The following is a 22,353-nucleotide window of genomic DNA, read 5'->3' on the forward strand; positions in this document are numbered from 1 at the left end:
GTAGAAAATGTATGTGTGAGTGGGAAGGAAAAAGGAAAAAAGCAAGAACAATAACAGCAATCAGAGAAAAATAGGAGGTGGAGGCAAGTCGGGTCTTGTTGGATTTCAATATGCCTCTGGCTGATTCTGTACTACAACTGGGACAAGAATACTGACGCAGGAGGGGGAGTTATTTACGAATTTGAAATGAAAGAAGAAGACTCCATACACTGTCTGCTTCATGTGTAATTAGATATACAGAATGCAGGGGGCTGTGAAAAAACATGTAGGTTAAGTGAAATAAAAATAAAAAATAGACTTCAGAACAAACGAAATCTGACAGAAACTTTATTGTGTATTAACTAAAATAAAATAAAGCATTGACTATATGTCTTTATGTGTCTTATATGTCTATATGTTTTAGCATTTGTCAATTTGGTTTAATTTGTCAACACAAACAGCATGTGGAGGCATTGGTGCATTAATGAGACTAGGATATCTACATGACATACATTTGTATTGTTATACATATTCCTAACATCATGACCCTCACAAATAACTCCAAAAAACACTAAAAGCTAAAAGCAAACCGACTCTGAAAACCAACTGAAACTGAACTGAACTGGAAACAGAAATTTAATTGAAAAAGATTATAAATATTATTTTTTTTTAAAAGACAAATTAAAACTAATGACAAATATAATCACTCTGCCATGGAGATATACGTAGTATGACATCTGTGTCTTGGAGCCCTAAAGAAGAAAACGTATGTATATTTTTCATGTATTAGTTTACGGGCAGATCTGCCACATCCAATATGGCGGCGACGTCGAAGTACGATTCAGCGCTTAATGCGGCGTCTATGTGTTTATGTCTATATGTCACTGCCTACAATCCAGTGAGACCTCCCTGTTCATCAGATGGTGATTTCTAATTGGATAAGTTCTAGGATGCTTTTTGTTATGTTGCCCACCCGTAACAAACTGCATACTGACCTGAGATCTATCTGACTGTGTCCCTTATGTTAAGCAAACTGAAAACTTGGACTAGATGTGGAGTTTATCACTGTCTTCTGGTATTTATTTCTTTTGTTGTTATTCCATTTTCTTGTGTAACCTCTGGATACATTTTGAGATATTTTTGCAGTGAGGTGGATGAGACATTATATCAACAGAGTTTGTTGACAGTGTGAGTAAGGGAACATTGTTTTATAGAACTGTGTTTATATATAACCATTGAGGAGCTGTTTTATTAATTTTATGTTTGGCTTTTAATGTACAATGTGGGTTCAATTTAAACTTAAAATTAAAACTGGCATAAATAGAAAATTGCTATTACAAAAGATGTTATTTCCACATGCATTTTGTGTTTACATAGAAATAGTCAGTACATTAGATATCCACAGTGGGGATTTTTGTGACCTTTGTCCAAGGCACATTGGACTATCAATTGTGATGCAACTGCTCCTGTCGCAATCCAATCAAGCTGTTCTGACAAAGAAGCACATTTCAACATCCCTTCATGTACCGTCCAGCACTCAAAACAAACAAACAGGATTATAAGCATTTCATTACTGGAAAAATGCTCACAGTGTTGTTGGACACATCTGAGCACAGTTAAAAGAGCAAAACAAATTCCAACTGACTTTGGACTGAAGCCATGGAAAAGAACACTGGGTCTCTGTTCATGGCTCGCTGTGTCAGCAGTGACAGTAAAAATATGACTGATCGGATCTGATGGATGATTCATTGTGGGAATTCCTGATTTTTGGGGATCTGTTGAGTAATGCCAACCCCACCCACCCTGCAGATTATATGAACCCGAGTGTTACAGTGAGACCAGACGAGAGGGCAGAACTCTGAAACACATCATGAAGGTACTGTAAACAACTTACCATTCAGACTTAGTGTTGCTATTATGTCCAAATTAAACAGTTTTGTGTTTTAGTTCTGTAAGAAAATGCTGAAATTTCAGGGCGAGTCAGGTGTTTTAACATTTATTTCATTTTTAAACTGTAGTCTGTTAATGATCAAACTCAACTATTCCAGGTGAATACTGTCAAATCTGAGAGTTAAAAAGTAATTTCCTTCATGTCCTGACAATAATAGCTATAGATAAGGTTGTCAAGAATAAAGATGACTGAGTTAACACTTTTTCTGCTTTTTGTGTACAGTTGGACTTGTCGGCACGTCTGGCTTCTTTGCCATTGTTGCTCATCTTTCTATCTCCAGTTTGGTAGGTACACACATGTATCACACAAGCAGTCCATAAACTATTGATAGTGTGAACACTTTCTCCACATTATCCACACTTTTGTTGTCAAAGCACTGTGGGTTTTCTGTGTAAATCTAATCCTTAACATATAATATATGCTATAATATAACATAAGTGTTGTTGTTGGGTTTTTTTTAATAATCTCAATGTCGTTTCCTCTTAGGTGTCAGCAGCCTGTAAACTGTAGATGGGGGCCTTATGGAGATTGGTCTGAGTGTGACGGCTGCACCAGGACAAAGGTACTTCAGAGCACACAAATATTTGTACTGTACTGTGTGTATTTATTGTCTGGTGGTGCGTTCAAAAGGTAAAATTAAGTCTTAAAATTCTGTAAATGGCTAGGACCAAACGTATGTCCCCAGTTGGTAGGCAAGTCCTCATAATATTTTGTTATAAGGTTTTCTCATCACAGTGTGGAGCACAAACAAAATAATTAAACATTGGTGAAATTCCCAATGGTGACTAATGCTCACAATATTGAGCCTCTTACATAAATCCATTAAGCAGATTGTGAGTCATACTGTGTGTAATCTGAAGGCCTGGTCCCACCAGGAAGTGGCACAGAGAAATTTAAATAGGTTTCCTCAAATGTCAGCACTATTAGCCAGGTTGCTCTTGGTCAGTGGCACTAATTTGTGTCTCAAAGTATACCAAACTTGGTGTGAAATATTTTCACAGATTTATAACCTGCCTGTGCAACTATATTCTCTGACTGTGGTGGTGAAGTGTTTTTTGCTGCTAAACTTCAAAGTTTTAAGTGCTGATGTGATTGAGCCTGCAGAGTTTCTCAATCTGGGGTCCAAGATGTTGTGTCAGGTCGCATGACATGCACATAGAGCCACTAAGAATTTCTCTCTATATATCAGATGTTTATAAACCAACAGAAGCTGCCTCTGTGTTGAAAACAAAATATGAAAAAGTGAACAAATCCTGACATGACATCCTGTATAAATGAATTCAGAAATAATCATTCATCTGTTCACTTCTTCAATTCATTTCATGTTTATGATTGCAGGTACGGACTCGCCACATTGAGGTGTATGCCCAGTTTGGAGGTTCTCCATGTTCAGGAGAAGCCAAGCAAACACAACCATGTGTCCCACAGAAGTCATGTCCCCTGAACACAGGCTGTGGAGACAGGTTTCGCTGCACCTCTGGTATGTTGTGACAGTATTTTGTGTTTGATAAAATGTGCCTGAGATGTTTTATCATAAAATAGATGCTAGGCTATATATTTACTTGTTTATTTAGTTTGACTTTAACTTAACTTTAATCTCAGATGTCACTATTACTCAATATTTTATTACACAATTAAAAAATTAAAAAAGGAACTTACTTACTATTCCCCTAAATTATGTCTCTTGATTTTTGCAGGTCAGTGTATCAGCCGGTCTCTAGTGTGTAATGGAGACCAGGACTGTGAGGACGGTCTGGATGAGAGAAACTGTCAGCAAGACAGCAGCCACTACTCATGTGACACTGAAAAAACTCCTCCAAACTCTGACTTTACAGGCAGAGGGTGAGTAGCTACAACTCCAGCACTAGTAAAATGGATATTTATTGTAACCAGTGAGTTTAACAACAGATAGACATCTGCTTGTAAATCAGTATGTCATGTTTGGGATGGAAAATGTGTCACGATTAGATTAAAGTGAGGAATGTGGATTTGCTGTGTCATGTTTTACAGATACGACGTTCTAACAGGCAAACTGAGAGCAGGCGTGATCAACACTCTAAGCTTTGGAGGCCAGTGCAGGAAGGTGTTCAGTGGTGACCATAAAATGTATTATAGACTGCCACAGAACGTCCTCAGGTACAACTTTGAGGTAAGACGAACAACAAACTATACTATTGGACAGCCAAAAATTTTATATACTTTATATATATATATATATATATATATATACTGAAGTAAACAATCTTTCATGACTGTATATTGTATATATTAACAATTTTATAACAGTTTGCATACTATCTATTTGTCAACCAGCCAAATTAATTTTATAGTACCATCACAGAACCTACCACATGACAGACAGACAGCATGGCTAAAAATAAAGACAAAAACAGATTGATGAGTAATTCTCACAGCACCTGCTGCTCTAATGAAAGCAAATGTTGTCATCGTTTGTGTTGCAGGTGACAGTTAACAATGAGGAGAGTGATGAATCCTACGACGACTCCTGGTCCTACGTGCAGCACATCCAGTCCAACGCCTTGGTGGGACACGATCGTCGCACTTTCCACAAAGATTTCACTGAGAATAAGGTGATATGATATAACCTGATCTGCTTCATGAATCACTTATTTTAGACTTTTAACTGTAAGTGCTGGACAAACTGATACAGTTACAGTTGTTGCTCTGTCACTAGTTGGGTTAAAGCTTACATGGGATGACATCTTACTCTTTTCATATCTACCATCCAGGCACACAGACTTATAATCCTGAAGAATAAAGTGGAGCTGGCCCAGTTCCAAAATTCTGCCCCTCAGTATCTGACTCTGTCCCAAGGATTCTGGAAGGCCTTGACCTCGCTGCCGTTCACGTACGACTACTCTGCCTACCGTCAGCTGTTTCAGACGTACGGCACACACTACCTCTCCGAGGGCTCACTTGGAGGCGAATACCAAGCCTTGTTGGAGTTAGACCGTGACTCGCTCTCGTCGACCAGTAAGAACTTTTCATTTTGTTACATTTACATACAGCGAAATATTGATTCAGCACATAAAAACTAAAGCAGAGTGAATGTGATGTGATATATATTCTCAGGGAATATTGTGAATTTGTTTCTTGCATTGGATATACTGGTAAAACATATGACCCTTTCATTTTTAGAACAGTTTACAATTAGATGTTTGCTTCCACTGCCCCAAGCTGAAAAGTAAACCACCAGATGCACTTGTTCAAGACAGTTTTTAGCAAATGAAGATTGGCTAATTGGCTACACAAATGTACCATATGCTCTTATTCAGTATGTATCAAAATGTCATGTTTGTCGCCTTGTCTGTGTAAAGGTACAACAGACAGAGAGTACCAGAGGTGTTGGAGGAAGGTGAAACGCCGTCTCTTCAGGAAGAAAGTCAAGGTCACCTGTGAAAAACTGACACAATCTCTGTCATCCAAACAGGGTGAGTGAAATCTATCTTATTGAAACACAGTGTGCTCTGTCGGGTCAAAGAAATCAGTTATACTCTGAGTAGCCTGAGCTCTATTGTCACTGGTCCACAGGACACAACAGAATGAAGATGCCCATTAAGGTCAACATCTTTGGAGGAGATACAGCCTTCATAAGTGCTCTGAGTGTTCTGGACCTGGAAAACCCAGAAGCTAACGGACAAATCTACGACAACTGGGCGTCGTCTGTCAAAGACTTCCCTGACATCGTAAACCAAAAGGTATGATGGTCAGCACAGCTGGATTTATATTATTGATTGATTACTTATCAATGCTTATTTTCTTTTTTTTATCCCGCCCCCCCATTTTCTGTTTCTGATTACCTCCACCATCCAGTTCATCTGATACTAAAATTTATAAGTCCCTTATTTCAGAATAAAGTTGATCAAACAGCTTGTCACCTAGTGATTATCAAGCTAAATCTGAATTTGGCAGATTTTGCTAAGTCTAGCTCACTAACTAACTAAGTCCGAAGTAGCAAAACAGAGTCTAAACGCTGATACAGTTACATTATAGACGGGCTTCCTCAAATTGGATGTCTGAGTCCTGAGAAGGGCTTTTTCACCAGAAACCTACAAAATAACTAAAACAAACTACTGTAGGTAGTTAGCTGGTTAGACACGTATACTATGCATTTATTATGAGGGCTTGAATGTGTTGTTTTTTTTTCTGTACATTATCAGATATTACAGTAACGATGCTGATCCATTAATAAATATGTATTTATTTAGATTATTAACCCTGAATGATCATTTAGTTTGTCATGTTTAGTATTCTGTGTATTTCTTTCTTTTCTATGTATCCACATTAATGAACTGTCAACCTGTTTTCCAGCTGCGTCCTCTGTATGAGCTGGTGAAGGAAGTGGAGTGTGCCGGTTTGAAGAAGCACCACCTGAAAAGAGCCACAGAGGAGTACCTGGCGGAGGAGCATCCCTGTCACTGCCGACCCTGCCAGAACAACGGGCAGCCGCTGCTGACGGGCTCTGTGTGTCGCTGTGTCTGCCGGCCGGGAACATCAGGACGAGCCTGCGAGACGGGAACCATGATTGGAGAACAGCCAGGTAAACAAAGAAAAGACTCTGAGGGGTGACTACAGGGGCTGTGAGTTTAATTGTCTCAAGGGTAGTAACATAAAAAATCATAATGACTAAAAATGAAATATAAATTATACACACAAAAGTATACACACATCCAGACAGTAAAAACTAATGAAAAGAAAAAATGAAATGGTGGCAGAATGTATTGTGGTGTCCAAAGACAGAACAAAGAGAATCTCTCTTTCTCTCTCAGGAGTGATCCATGGCAGCTGGAGCTGCTGGTCCTCCTGGGGATCCTGCTCTGGAGGTCAAAGGTCAAGGACCCGAAGCTGCAACAACCCTGCCCCCAGCAGAGGCGGCCGCTACTGCACTGGGCTGCAGGTGGAACACAAGCCTTGTGAGGACGCAGACATCCAGTACTTAAAGTAAGGACACATGTGCACAAAAACATGTTTGTCACTCAGAGATACCCTACATACCTTAAAATCAGTACACATGCTCACGTCTTTAGTATTTGTTTGAATCAGAGAAGATAAAAGTGACTGATTATTGATCATTGACTCATCGATACAGTACTATCTAATCTCATCCAAACACGTTGCAGAAACACAGACATGGATAATGAGCAGCAGGAGTCTTTAAGAATCCTCACTGTCAGATGTGTGCTTGCAGGGTGATGGAGCCTCAGTGCTTCAGCCTCTCTACGACTCCACCAAAGACATGCGGACCACCTCCGAACCTCAGGAATGGATTTATTCAGGTGAGTTTGCTGAGGTGGCATTGTATTTCCCTTTATGTAAACTTTGTAAAGTTTCTGTATTGACTGAGTGCATGTTTTTGAGTGTAGTTATTGTTGTAATACCCTTTCAGAATCCCAAAGATTTTTACCTGGTTGGGAACACGGTGGAGTACTCCTGCATATGGGGGCACTACCTCAATGGAGACGCTATGGCTGAATGCACTGGAAACGGGACATGGAGGACAGGAGCGAGGGTTTGTAAAAGTACGTCTTCACTTCATTAACTCTGCCAGAGAATAACTATTCTTTATTTATTAGCAGGATATCACAAGAGCAACTTATTGTAACGGATTTCACATTCAATATTTGAATGCATATCGATCAGGATGCATATTAAACGTTTCTAAAGATTTTGCACTATTTACTTTCAGGTATGCTGAAGCGTTCTAAGTATCACAGTGTTATGTTTTCCTCACTTTGTCTAACTAAAAAATCCCTCTCTTCTTGTCTCAGGTTCCACATGTTGGTTTCCTCTTCTCAACACTGAAATTATAGCCACACCCATCAAAACAGCCTATCAGATCGGAGAGAAAATGTTCCTGTCCTGTCCCGCGGGGTCAGTGTTGGAGGGTGAAGTGTCAGAGACCATGTGCAATCCCAGTCTGCAGTGGTCTCCTTCTCCAGCCGGCGTTTATTGTGATGCTGGTAAAGTTTCATTTATTCTCAGTATCAAATGCCATTATTGTAAAGCTTTATGCCTTCAACAGAAACATAGTTACAGAGTGGAATATTTCAAATATACTCAGAAAAGGATGCAAAAGACATCCCAACCAACTCTTCTTTGACAAAGCCACAATACTCATCAACTCTGCAGCTCTGCTGAGTGTTTTTAGTTTATTGTTTTGTTGTTTCAGTCTCCAGCAGCAACAAAAAGTTGTTTACGGCAACCCAGCTCTGATAAGAGATAACAGCAGACAGACAAAGTTAGTGATTAGCTGGTAAAGAAAGTGAAACATGTAGTTACTAAAGAGCCAGGACTTCCTTATGGCCTTTATGGGAGAGTGAATGATGCACTAATTATACACACACACTAATCCTGCTTTCTATATTTTTTTCTCAGCACCCACAACTCGCCCTGCTCCATCTGGTTTGAAGTGTAAGCTATGGGAGAGTGTAGGAGAAACGCAGTGTGTGTGTAAGATGCCACATCAGTGCTTGTGAGTATCATTTTTTAACATCATTTCTGTATAACACAAAATTCCCGATCCCGTTAAAAAACTGTATCCTTGCATGTATTGTCTCTGTTTAGGACTTCTCTGCAGTTGTGTGCCAGGCTCGGCTCAAGCCGAACCCGTTTACTTGGAGTGTGTCAGCTCGGAGCTCTGCAGTGTATTGGGCGGAGCTTCACACTGGCCAATGACAATGACTGCGGCTGGCCAGACAAGGCGTCCATATCCTGCGATGACTGCACACCAGGGACAATCTGTCAGGGTGAGTCTGCTGGAAGTCTGCTTTAAAGGACGATTCTTATATAATTGATTTATTTGTTTATCTTTTGGTCGAGCATTTTAATTAGTTAGATTGCATTTTCCTACATCCAAGTCCAAAGAGACGAGAAACATGGGCAATCAGCTGATTAAGCAGGTTGTGAACAAAGTAACAGTTTAGCCATACTATCCATTACAAACAGAAATTGAGTGCAGTTAGTGGGCCTGTAAACTGTGATGGATGTTTACAACAGTTAATCTGGTGCAATCAGGTTCTTCATCAGGTTTTAGTTGTTTTCCCTGATCTCAGAAAGCATTGCCTTAAGAATAATTTAATTCCTTAATATAAACATGTTTATGTGCATCAGTTTAATAGAATCTTTTTTTTTTAATTTATTTCTAGATTCAACAAGAAAATGCATATGTCAGAACGTGTCAGAATGCCCTAAAGACTCCGCCCCCCTGTGTGTCACCTCTGGCGTTGGCGGCGTTGCCAGGACGATGACCGAATGCGAGGTTGGGGCCAGAAGGTGTGCTGGGGAGCAAATAAACGTGAACAGTATTGAGGCTTGTCCAGAATGAAGATGGCTGTTGTTATTTTAGTGAACAGTCCCATAATGTATATAAAGAAGGAACTGAATTGTAAATATAAATTTTCTAGCCCTTGAATGATGTAAATATTTCCTCTGCCATGTAAACTATATGAAATGCTTTGACATCTTTAAAAATTCTGTGTATGCCATTAACTGTCACTAAATGTCACACTAGAGCACCAGCGTCAGAGCACAGCAAATGGGTACTCCTTTCTACCAGACTCCATTGACAAAAACAGTGATCTTAATTCACAGGTTATCATTCATACTGCACCATCTTCATTAGTCTTTACACTATACCAACAATCACCAACTTACCTTTTATTGTCCGAGTTAGATGTGAAAATATTTTGGTTCTATGCCTCAGCTAGCAGCACGAAAATGTAAAGAATGTAAAACAGCTTGTTGTTGCCACTGACAGGCTCAGATTGTTATTGTATTTCCAGAATGAGAAATAAAAGAATAAAACATGTTATGATGTTATGTTTTTTATTATTACATGTGAAGCACATTAAGCGTAAGTGTAAATATTCCACTGTGCCTGTAATTGGACTCAACTGACTAAGTGAAAAAAACACGACTTACTGTTTTTTCTCTTTCTTTAACAGTCTATCTACAAAACTTTATAGTACAGTCATTGCGCTTTCATGATCTTGATGTCTACATTTTTGACACCTTTTCCTCTTATCTCTGGGTCGTTTTAGGACAGGTAGTTCAAATGTCACCAGATTTGGTATATTCAGTTTGTCTTCCAGAAGTTTGGTGTAGTTTTACAAACTTTGGTGGAAATCCCACAATTGGTGGCATCACAGATTTGTCCATATTTTAGCTCCACGTCACAAATACATTCTCCAAATCACACATATTTGATATGAACATTCCATTTTTGGATATCAAATTTCCAGATTTGGTGCAAGTGGTGGCAGTTTGACACATTCAAATATCAAATCCTGCTGTATTGTCAAACCAACTTTGGTGAAAATCAGATCATACACTAGAAAAGGTGTGATACAAGATTACTTTGTTGTCCACAGTCACCATCTTATACCTTTTCAGGAAACAGGTTCTGAAAGTGCACTAGATGTTCTGCAGCCCACCCAAGTTTGGAAGTGCATCCTAAACCACCTGCTTAAGGCTGATTTAGTGATACTCTTGGCCTTATGGTTGTCTGGTTGGATGTGCTTTTAGTTCTGAGAACCCCACCTGCTTGCCAGTCTAGTTTTATTATATAAATGCAATGTCAGTTAAAAAAAAAAAAACATGGTGTAAGATAGGCTAATATCTATACTGTCTCTAAATGACTGGTTCTAGAGCAGAATGCAGTTCAAAAAGATTTTTAAAAGTTTATATAGTTGATTGTGAGTACAAACCATATGTATTTGAAACTGTATAGCTATCAGCAGTTTTTCCAGCAGTGGTGGAACATTACTTTAAACATGCTACTGTAAGATGAATTTGGAGTTTAACAACACATAAAAAGCTTTAGAAGGATCATGTGGACAGACAGGCGCCTTCATTGACAATCTCAAACTGATAGCTGGCACATTTGAGGGCGCCCACAGAACAAAGGTCCATGCTTCGAGTCCTCTGGCTCTTGGTCAGCTTCACACAGAACATGTTGTTTTCATTCCTTTGGCAGTTCCGAGCAACTTTGCACTCACACTTCTTAGATACTGAGGACAGACATAAATTAACATTAAGAAAATACTTTGATATACATAACATGTGAAGTCTTCAGATATCAACACCTCGTTTATGTTCATTAAGGTCTAAAATCAAGAAAACTCTGATAAAAGTATGTTTCAAGGAGAGATCTACAGATTAGACAATTGGAAGATTGATACCACTGACATCCATCCATCCATCCATCCAGTATCTGTAACTGCTTATCCTCATCAGGGTCACAGTGGGAGTGGAGCCCATCCAGGCTGACTTTGGGTGAGAGATACCACCCACACAGCTGTCCATAAAATAGCAAGCTCTAACCAGGAGATGGTTATATTATATAACTATGGCCTGTCCATTCATGTATTATCAGAACTAAATAACGGACTCCAAGATAACAGTCATCAACTTTGCAAAGTGAGTCACATGAGTGCATCAGCCAAAAGATTATTCTAGCTTCCAGGCTCGCTATGATGTTGTGCAGCCCACTGCACATGCACATTAGTGCACATTGCTTTCATAGGCTCTGGGAATGTTTAATAGATATAAACCTCCATGGTTTCAAGTTTATTAACTTTGTTTGTAGTTAGGATATCTTGTCAATAGTTTTACAGGCATCTCTTTTGTAATTTTTTATATATAATTTAAATTAATTGTGCTCGAAAGGGAAATGAGTGCAGGGGATTTTTTGTTGCAGTACTGTGGGTGGCCACTGGGACAAACTGGTCTGTTTTAAGCAATTCAACTCTTGAACTCTGTTTCACTCCACTCATCTGTCTTTCTTTACAAACAAGTAGCAGATATCCAAAAGTTCCAGAAAACGAGGATGTCACTGAACTTTGGAGAGATGTTTATAGAATTATTCCTTCATTTAATGAGTTAAAAAGTGAACGTTTTTTCTTTAGATGTCAAATCTAACACAACAAATGAATTTAAAAATGGCTGAATATCAGACAAACTCACCAGAGCAGGTCTCCCATTCGTAACAGGTATCAAGATCGCATGGCTCCTGAACAGCGCTCTTAGACGCCATTTTGGCTCTGAACTTGGCCCACTCTAATTTGGCCAAATCGGGAGCCGGGTCACAGACACCATTGCTGATAAAGAAGTACGGATCATTGTGGCAACGCCCGGCATGGAAGGAGCACAGGGACATCGACACGGCAACACCAACTTCTGTGTTCAGGATACAGAGACTCTCCGGTTCTGAACTGCACAGAAACACACACAGGTCAGTCATCTCATATTAAATTCTGCATATATTCAAGAACATCATGATATACGCTTGTTAAAGTTCTGAACAAATAATTTTTATACATACCATAATATATATACAATTTATATATACCATAATTTACCCAAACTGAAACTCAGATTGCTTCATATAAAAATACCTAAAAGAATACCTAATCATGACATTAAAAATGTCAGGACAATAAAAATATTTCAGAAATACTTACAGACAGCTCTCCCGTTGAATACAGACACATTGAGAGCCCTGGAGTTTCTGTCCTGGACCACACTGACCGTCAGGAACAAATGGCTCCTCTACATACAAGAGACACCTGTTCATTTACATGGGATTCATTCATGGGGTGGGTGACATGCATTTCCAATGACTGGAGCTCAACATTAGTAATCTGCTACCATCAGTGCAGCGTAGGTCAGCAGGTAACGGAGGCTCCCAGGTTAAACTGTTGCCGCATGTGTAGAGACCTCGCGGCAGCGGCATCAGGCCCGGTTCAATACAGTTCAAACCCAGTGATTCCCCCACTCTGTACTCATCTTTAACAGGGGAAAGCGTCATGCCATCAGGGATTTCAGGAGGAAGGCATATTTTCCCTAAAGGTACAGGAGGACAGCTGTTAAGCTAACATAGTATCAGGCGCAGAAATATTGAAGTTAATCTGAAACAAATAATATAAATAAATAAATAAACAAATATTAAATAGAGCTCTTAAATCACTGTTCACTTGTTTGGTGAGAGAACTGACTTACTGATGCAGCTTCCACTCGGTTGACTCCATGTCCCATCAGGAAGACAGTTGATGTACTGAAAACCCTCCAGGTCAAATCCAGTGTAGCACTGGAACTCCTCGTCCTCACCAAAGCTATAATACTGCTTCGATTTCTGTAAGAGGAGGAAGTTAATAAATACAAGACAAGTTAGCGAGGATACTAACCCTCCTGGGCATCTTTCTTTCTTTCTTAGTAATTTATGCCATTTGTTCCTTTGTCCTGGATTTCTCTCTTTTTTTCTCATTGCAAAGTTTTTCTTGCTTTTCTATAACACAACATCAGTCCTGATCATGTCATATGATAAAAGAATTGTCAGATAAAATATAACATCCAGGCATATAATAGACAAATTATTACAGAGCCTTGATCCACTACACTGTTAACCTTTAACTGTATTGCATTTATATTTTGCTATGATCTGTGTATTTTTAGGAATGTGACTACAGTTTGTAACTTTTCTGTCCTGTAGCTGTGACTTGTTACAAGTGTCTGCTGAGAGCTGAGTAGCAAATTATGTACGAGGAGTTTGGGGTGTTGTTTAGCTCAGTTGGTAGAGCAGCCGCCCCATGTACAAAGGCTCAGTCCTTGCTGTAGCAGCCCAGGGTTTGAATCCAACCTGTGGCTCTTTCCCGCATGTCATTCCCCATCTCTCTCTCCCCACATTCCTGTCACTCTTCAGCTGTCTCTGTCAAATAAAGCTCAAAAAGGCCAAACAAACAAAACAAAACTATGTACAAGGCGTTCTTGTAAAAAATCTTTAAGGCTAAAGATAAAGGTCAGATTCCCATTACAGGAAGATTCACTTGTCAGGGTGAGAAGCAACTGAACTTTAGTTACTTGTAATCAAGATAAGGTTTCCAATGATGTCAGATGCAGAGCAGGATCTGTATAAATGTAACTTTTACTTACTCTCTGTCAGACTCTGAACAACTTTGTGTGTGAGGACCACTGACCTTTCCACTGAAATAACTGTAACGTGCTAATGGTGGTGTTTCATTTTAATGACGTTCTTACATGTTATTATTTTAACCTCTTTTTATTCTTACTGTGTTTAATCAATCAAAGAGGGTCATTTTGTTTATTTGTTCATCTCTCACTGGGATTTCCACCACAGAAGAACAACAGTGGACACAATAAATATTGATTTCTCTCGTAAGGTGTGATCAGGTATTCAAGTTCTGCATCACCTAATTTGTCATTACGATTGCCAGAATAAGGAAAATGAATTATTTGTCTATTTAGTGTTTATAAAGTATAAAAGAGTATAGAAACATTTATCAGATGGTTTATTACACACTATCATGTAGTTAAGAGCAGATTAGTCTTTTTAACTTCTCAAACCATAAAGATAGAAAGAGATTTTACCTATTATTCTTACATTTTCATCTATGCCAGGAATGATTTTCCATATAAAATAAGTAAAATGAGAGATGTAAGTTTTCTCAAAATTTGGGCTATTTTGGTTAAATTAAACTTTTATCAGAGCAACAAGCAGTTAACTACAGCCTCTGACTCTCTGTTTCACTCATACATTTCAATCAGTAGCAATGAGGTTTACCCTGAGGAAGCTGTTGGCGGGTTTCTGCGGCCTCAGACAGCCCTGCACACCAGGAGGCAGCTCGTCTATCCAGCCCACAGTAAAGTCATCATCATTGTCACAGGTCTCCTGTCTGGACACAAAAATATGCACCAGAACATATAGTATATAGTAAATCCAAAGCTATGCACATACTGTATGAAGTCAAAACACAGCCTAGACTTTTTGTAGATTTGAGTTTAAATGTCGCATGTGGTAATATCATCTGTGGTTACAAATATAAGCATGAAAAAGTAATGTTAAAATATTTACACATTTCACAGAACAAAAACACTGTTGAAATATTTTTTTTTATAGTTCATCTTACTTTGCAAAAATGGAGATGTGACACGGCTCCTCATGTTTGGCAGGACCATTACAGGGTTGGCCTCCTCTCTGGGGGGCAGGATTATTACACCGCCTTGTTCGATGTCTCTTCATTGTGGCTCCACAGCTACTCCACGGGCCCCAACAGCTCCAGTAACCATCCACTGCCTCTGTGTATATTAAAGATCAAACCACATTTCATAACTACACCTGGTTAGAATCAGTATGTATATAGTATGGAATAATGTGTGTTAGACAGAGCCAAGATCAAGTTTTAGAACCAGTAGCAGAACTTAAAAATTAGAATTTCATCATTAGGAAGACACTGAAAGGTCATGAGGACATTAAAGAGAAATGATTCATCCTCTGGGGAGCATGAAAGTGAATACTGAATTTTTGAAAATTGACAGGAAATTAGATATCTAGATATCTTGCTCTGGATTAAAGTATTGGACAACACACAACATCAAATACAACTCCAAAGGTAAAATTCAAGAAGAAAGATCCATCACAAAGCTTTGGGTTGCATGCAGTGCCATCAAGAGGCAGAAGCTAAATCGTGCATCTAAAAATGTGTTGGCAACTATCGGATGGGTTGTTATGGAATATTTGTGGTCCCCAGAGGATGAATCCTATGACTTTGGTGACCCTGTAACATTTCCTAGGATGGCTGTAGACTCTCTTTCTTGTTATTCTTTCACCATATGAAAGTGATGGTATGGTCTCAGAAACATCCTCATTCATTTTCCAGCAACTGTGTTCTTAAACACTAAGCTTATTGTTCAGTTGTTCTTATTGCAACAGTCCTGCTGTACCTGAAGTGTAGTCAGGAGCTCGTTTCTCACAGTTATTGCCAAATGTGCCACTTTGGCAAACACAGTTGCACTCTGTGCCAGAGAGAACTGGCCTGGCGTTGTTGGGACAGGGATCACACTTGCAAGTATCAAACTCATCCAAGTATTGCAGCAGGGCCTTCCTCATGTGTCTCCTCTTTGTGGCAGCACATGGGATCCCCCGGACTAGATCTATGATGGAAAGCACCTGGACAAAAACACACACACTTGAATATGACATCAGCTTTTTATAGGCTAGCGACTTAGATTTTTTTATAGTTTTTTCTGCAAGATTGGCATCATTTCAATTGTGCTTGATTTAACCTTGCTCTCAACCACAGCAGGGTTGTCAAGAACAGACTTTGCCCAGTTCTTGTAGGATGCTTTGTTCGGAGCTGGCCTTTCCCTCTCCCAGGCCAAAGCTGCAGCCTCTCTGGCTCGACCTCCTTTCACCATTGAGAAAGACTTCATTGCTGACTGGATGAACGAGCCTGGACCAAAGAAATGTTTAATGAATGAATGAAGGAAAGAATGTGGCTATACTAAGATCAGTGTTCTTCAGTCAATAAGCCAAACAGTAAAGTGGGAATAAACAAGCTGTGCTTCTTGGCACATTTTGGAAGACACCTTGATATTTCTGAGTCATCCGGTTGTCATTGCATCGGGTCACACTACTGTGTTGGCTGTAGAGGATGATGGTCCAGGTTGTTTCTCTGGACAGACAGTCTGAAAAGTGCTCTTCTGTTGAACCTGTTGGAGATGCAGAGTTTAGAGCAACATGATGAAACATGATGCAAGACAATGAAAGAAAGGACATGTCAGGAATAATCCACCCTGCATTAAATTACCACAAGAGGCCGTTGGCATGGGTGCATTCCTACAGGTGAGTCCTGTCCTGACTAATAGATCCAGGAGGTAATTCAAATTCAATTTCAAAATGTAATAAATATAACATTTGGGTTATGAAACCATGAGTATAAAGGCTAATCAGAGGTAAAAACACTGCACAGTGGTTTGAAGGTCCAGTGTGTAGGATTTAGTGACATCTAGCAGTGACATTATAGATTGCAACCAACTAGGAACGTGCATTCGCAACCTAAACTTAAGCGATGTTCAAGTTTTTAAATGCAGTAGTCTTGACTGAGGAGGTGGGCACGCAAAAGTGAATTCCACCACCATTCACCACATCAAGACTACAAACATGCAAATGACACAGAAGTCAGTGTAACCAAAAAGTCTGGACACATTTGAACCTGAATATTTGATTTCCTCTCGGCTGTATTGGTACAACAGGTCATAGTGGCCTCCCAGTTTTCCTGAGCTGTAGTAGTGTGTCCCAAAACGCTGGAAGATGTCTCTGTAGAGGGCATAGTTGTACTCGAGAGGAAGAGCATGAAGAAACTGCAGGAAAGGCTGTGACAGGACGAGATCCCCCGCGTCCTTCACCTTAAATGTGGAGACTGGCAGAACCTTGTGCACCCGGAAAAACTTGGAGTCCTGTGAAACGAAAGATACGACATGACTAGGAACAGGAAAAAGATTAACTGCAACCAGCAATGTGTGTGCATTTGAACAGATACATGTTTTTGTACATATAGCTTTATAGCTCTCAGAATTTGAGAGGACAATTTCGTAAAGTGGGGACATTTTGTCCGGTCGTCAGTTCTTTATGGTAAGACTATGGCTAGGAGATTAGGGAACGCATTTTGTTAATAAAGGTCCTCATAAGAATATCACTACAAATGTGCGTGTGTGCTGTTATTAAGTTACTCACCGTTTTCTTTGAAGAATCAAAAGCCTCCTTGTTAGAGCTGAGTTCTGTATAAGACCTTGAAGTGTAGAAAAACATGGGAAGGAAAATAAGAGGGATAAAAAGACCGCTTTTATCATTTTGGTTGTTTTGATTGGATGAAGGTTTCTTCACATCGATGGGCTCGGTGCGCACGTTTTCGTCCGCAGTGCTGAATTCCTCCACCTCTCCAACCTTTAAAACCACAATCACACATGTTAATCCAGATTTATATTAAAACGAACAGTAACAAGAACAAAATTGCACTATTTATCTGTGATGGTGAGGCCAAAGCTACCATGGGTGCTGCTAGTGGTAGTTCAGTAAGATACTACAGTAGAAAGTAATGCTGATGCAGAATTTGTCACACCAGTTTTCCCTGGGATTGTCAATTTTTTCTCCAAACAAAAATGGAAACTCATTTTATTTAACCCAGAATTGTGTTCCTGTGAGATGATTTCTGTTTGGGATGATTGAAATGCTTTCATGATGGTATACTGTACGCCAATTTATGCCAGTTAGTTGCAATAAGAACGCTGTTAGTCCCTTTCCACATTATCAAAGTAGCTTACTACATTTAGAATTTCTACAGTAAAACAAAGGGACGAGGAGATTTTGCTGGTGTTCGCAACATAAATTCATTTAAACGAAAATAATACATTTCAGTGGGTCTTAATATAACAATAATAATATTAGCGTTATTCCAGCCTTTTTTGGCACTATTACTCTGGTCTAAGATCTGGGTGGTGAATCAAAGGTCTTGAACCAGGCTAGCTTTACAAAGGTGCTGTACAATTAGATATTGCCAATAATAATACTACCTTAATGTGAAAGCTCTCAAAGTTGTGAGGGACTCTGTGGTAGAGCAGAGTGTTTGGAGGTCTCTTGAGGTTGCAATATTCTCCCATGAACATGTTGTCCAGTACTGCTCCCCTCGGTTCCTCTGCCAGAGCATCGAACCTTCACACACAAATCAGTGAAAAGTCAAATCTCATGAACTTTCATTTACAGTAAGTCTAATTATACATTAGCAGACCAATAATACATCATCATACATCAGTGGTCTATATCATATTATTTCTCATAAGGGAAATTGAAGATACATTTGATATCATTTGTCTTTTTCATTTTTTTCATAATTATCTTAAAGAATTTAAATGGAGCAACATTTACCATAATATAACTCATCTCTAATAATATAATTATGATAGTATTATATGTTTTGTCTTTGCAGCAGTGGTACAACAACACCTCTAAAACAATATCACATTTAATGATAATAATAGAAATGTAAGAGTGCGTGGCAGAAAGGAATGTGATTAAGAGCACAGCAGGGAGGAATGTGGGCTGGTTCACGTTTAATCTGATGTTGTAAGGTCAGCAGCTGACCTTCTGACCTTTAACTTACCCATTTCCCACCAGGTCAGCCCCGGGGGCCACTCTCTTCTCCGCTGGACACACAATTTTGAACTCAACGCAGTCTTTTTCATCTGAGTTATCTTCACAGTCATTCTGTCTGTTGCATGTTAGCGTCGAGTTGATGCAGCGCCCTGCAGCAGAAAGGATGTTTTGTAGATAAGAAAATGTTGGTGTGACTGATCAGATGCTGATTTGGTTCTCTCAATCAAATGGAAAAATCAGGAATGTTTTGAAATAAAAATGACACCAGGATTGCACATTAATTCTGTAACACTTACACTACATACCATTATCACACTTAAAGTCGTCTTTGCAGTCGATGGGTGGTAACTTGCACTCTGTGGAGGGGTAACAGGGTCTCTCCTCTGTCAGCTCCACACTGCAAGCTGATCCACCAAACTGAGACGGTTTCTGGACAGACCGCGTCCGAAACTATGGTAACATCATGTGAGAGAATGATTTAGGTTTTGATTCAATTCATTTAAAACTTTCACACTTCAACCAGTAATGTCTTGTGTTCAAGTAATATCTAAAATATGTAAGAAAATCTGCCTATATTCTCCCCAAAAAATTGCAGTCTTAAAGAAAAGCTTGTTGAACCACTTCTTGGTGAATTTAGTCGAAGTACTGTGTTCATTCCTGTAATTCATAGTTGTTTTTGGCAGCAGGGCCGTATACATAAGACATCTCCTTAGGATTGTTTCTTGGAATGTTCAACAATTTCAGACAAATTTACTTTTTTAAGGCTGATGCTCATATTAGAGTCAACGGGCCTAATGCAAGAGCCAGGTTTTACATTTTGATGACAAACACAGCACTGCCTGAGCCTTTTTCTGTGAAGTGAAAATACGTTCATACGTAATCCAGGTGGCTTTACACTTCTGCCAAGATATGTTTGCTTAGCAAATAAGTTGTATATATAAAGTTTCCAGGAGATAGGTTTGGCTTTGGGGTGTGTCTTATTAGCAGCAAATACTTTGTCATTCCCTTTGCTGTATATAATTAAATCTAAAATCTAATCAACTAATCATTGTATGTACTATTAATTTACTTATTTTTTATGTATATTCTCATATAAATAAAGTTTTATTGAAATGAGTGTGTGTAACAACTTTAACAACAAATAAAAGTAATTTATTTATCCCAGACTTTACATTTTGTCATAACTTTTGTACTGTTTTGCAATAAATATTCAATACAGTCATGTATTCTGACATAACAGGAAATTATGCAATACATATATATCAACTAAACCTGTTGAGAATTAGTCTAATTAAGACTAGATAAAGACAGCACTATGAGAGGGAACATGTGAGATTTATGTTTCTTGCCTGTTTCTTGGCGCAGGGTGAGCAGTCGGACCATGCCCCGAACTCTGTGAGCTGGCAGTTAATTGGACAGCTGTGCTCATTACAAGCTCTGCTGTCGGATCTCTGACACAGCCTGTCGCAGCTATGCTGCCAGTAAAAACCATCACCAGTCTGAAAGATCCTGTCAAAAAAGTATGAAGTCACATTAATATACAGCAGCTGTTGGCATCTTCTGCATTAGTTATTTGTATGTGAGTAAATGAAAATAATAATTCTTTATATCAGTATTTTACACACTTTTGCTCTATTTTAACAGCAGTTTCACTTCAGATTCTGGACTCAAAAGCTTACCTGTGTCATGTATATCTCTGCAGTCTTTGTCTGTACTGTGTCTCACCTTTTTCTGTGCTGTGTCCCATGGTTGCAGGTCCTGGAGCAGGCAGACCAAGGTCCCCAGTGGTACCGCTCACAGAAACAGGCCAGGCCGGCTGATATCATGCTGAAGAGCTGCAGCAGCAAGATCAACCAGGTGGAAGGAGCCATCACGGATGTTCAAACTGGTTTCACCTCCTTTGAAATGAATTTGATGACAGGATCAGCCACTGTCTAAAGATGGTTATTTGTTTCATTTTAAATTTGCATTTGTGATTTGTTTTAAATTTTAATATACATATAATTTACTGTACTTAGAATAAAGTTTCTTGGAAAATAAGACAATATTTTTTCACTACTGAATAATTTAACATCAATCATCACTAAAAATCAAAGGAGGACTTGATGCTCCCACATAGTATTCACAGAAGAACATCCTAACAAACCTTTCTCAACATGTGAACATGAGGACTTTGAAGACTCTAACCCTGAACTTAAATCTGCTCTGCTGTACTGTGAACAGGTCACTGCAATGCAGCCTCCAGAAACTACTTAACCTTTACTTTACTACTCTGTTCTCCAAGTTTTCCATGCAATATTACCTGTTTTATATTTGGACTAAATGTATTTTTGATGCACAAAATATGACTTTTAACCAAGCAACCTAAGTTTTGGCACATTTCATAGAGTGTATTCATTTAATAATAACAATGACAATAATAATAAAACAAATAATAATAATAATAATAATAATAAAAACACGACAAATGATACAAAGTAGTAAAGGGTTAAAGTTGATGTATTTTTTTATTTCTATTATATTTAATTTTCAGCCAACATGCATCTGACTCACCACATACACTGACGTCCTCTGCAGCAGATATTAAGGCATATACTTCAGCAGCTCCTGTGTTTGACTGTATACATGGGCAGTTAAGTCGAATCTGCGCTGCAGGCAGAGCTGAATCTGACTTGAGGTCTGTCAGCGGCAATATAAAACCTCCCCCTGTGATTTCTCATGGGAGCCCAATTGTTTTCTGGCTCGTGTCCGATCTGTGTTCAAAAACATCTCAAACTGAAAATATCTGTTAATCAGAAAACATAGAAAAGTTCTTACATAACGCTCTCTGTTACGGGAAGTGAAGAGCTCTGGAGTTTCCCAGCTGTAGACATAAACCAGATGTTTTGTGTTTGAGACTTGACAGTTAGAGATACTGAGGGGGAGGAAACTTATTCTCCTTAGTTATCCAAGTATTCGTACACTCTGGCACTGACACCAGAGTAATTGATCCACCTGAGAATTCAGCCCATTATGTAAAACTGCAACAATTTAACTGAAAGTAAAACTGTGGTTTGTTGGAACTTTACGTTTATTTCAAATATATATATTTTTGGTAAGTTTTCAAAACTTGCAAAAGTTGTGTTACAAAATATGAAACAGAAACATGAAACCATTCACTTTGCACACTGTTGTTTTTGCTCCTATTTTTCATAGGTTAAGGTCAAAGATCTGTCACTTCTCTGCACACAAAAGCTTTATTCCTCTCAAATGTTCACAGATCTGTTAGAATCCATGTTAGCGAGTACTTCATCTTTGACATTTTGACATGTGTGACTGATCAAGATGCTGATTAACATACCACTCTAAAATGTGAATTTTCAAATCATTTATTAGACAATGAACTATTGCTCTTTCCCAGCAGGGCAAAGTCATGACCCGCTTCTGCCTCTAATCAGCTAACCCTGATATTCCAATG

At 38.9% G+C, this 22,353-nt stretch overlaps 2 protein-coding genes across 2 annotated transcripts; one reads left to right on the forward strand and one right to left on the reverse strand.

Annotated features, from left to right (window-relative positions):
* The first annotated feature begins 1,562 nt into the window (after nt 1-1,562).
* On the forward strand, nt 1,563-9,758 carry c7b (complement component 7b). The gene is made up of 18 exons (XM_010755014.3): nt 1,563-1,855; nt 2,153-2,214; nt 2,417-2,492; nt 3,269-3,410; nt 3,628-3,772; nt 3,941-4,079; nt 4,393-4,521; nt 4,681-4,924; nt 5,269-5,382; nt 5,483-5,649; nt 6,263-6,491; nt 6,721-6,892; nt 7,140-7,227; nt 7,338-7,470; nt 7,720-7,911; nt 8,327-8,423; nt 8,516-8,697; nt 9,097-9,758. The coding sequence occupies exons 1-18, from the start codon at nt 1,850-1,852 to the stop codon at nt 9,273-9,275; spliced, it is 2,496 nt and encodes an 831-aa protein (XP_010753316.2). The 5' UTR covers nt 1,563-1,849; the 3' UTR covers nt 9,276-9,758.
* A 3-nt stretch (nt 9,759-9,761) lies between these two features.
* On the reverse strand, nt 9,762-21,654 carry c6.2 (complement component 6, duplicate 2). Its single transcript, XM_027278617.1, has 18 exons — nt 21,450-21,654; nt 20,622-20,795; nt 20,246-20,405; nt 19,202-19,346; nt 18,904-19,045; nt 18,317-18,455; nt 17,481-17,690; nt 16,960-17,203; nt 16,334-16,456; nt 16,031-16,197; nt 15,689-15,914; nt 14,875-15,043; nt 14,529-14,640; nt 12,950-13,082; nt 12,599-12,793; nt 12,412-12,499; nt 11,915-12,162; nt 9,762-10,959 (listed from the first exon to the last, which is right to left on the reverse strand). Exons 2-18 carry the CDS (start codon nt 20,765-20,767, stop codon nt 10,778-10,780), a joined length of 2,829 nt encoding a protein of 942 aa, XP_027134418.1. The 5' UTR covers nt 20,768-20,795; nt 21,450-21,654; the 3' UTR covers nt 9,762-10,777.
* Between the last annotated feature and the right edge of the window lie 699 nt (nt 21,655-22,353).

Source organism: Larimichthys crocea, chromosome IV (assembly GCF_000972845.2).
Source record: "Larimichthys crocea isolate SSNF chromosome IV, L_crocea_2.0, whole genome shotgun sequence".
Classification (NCBI taxonomy): Eukaryota; Metazoa; Chordata; class Actinopteri; family Sciaenidae; genus Larimichthys; species Larimichthys crocea.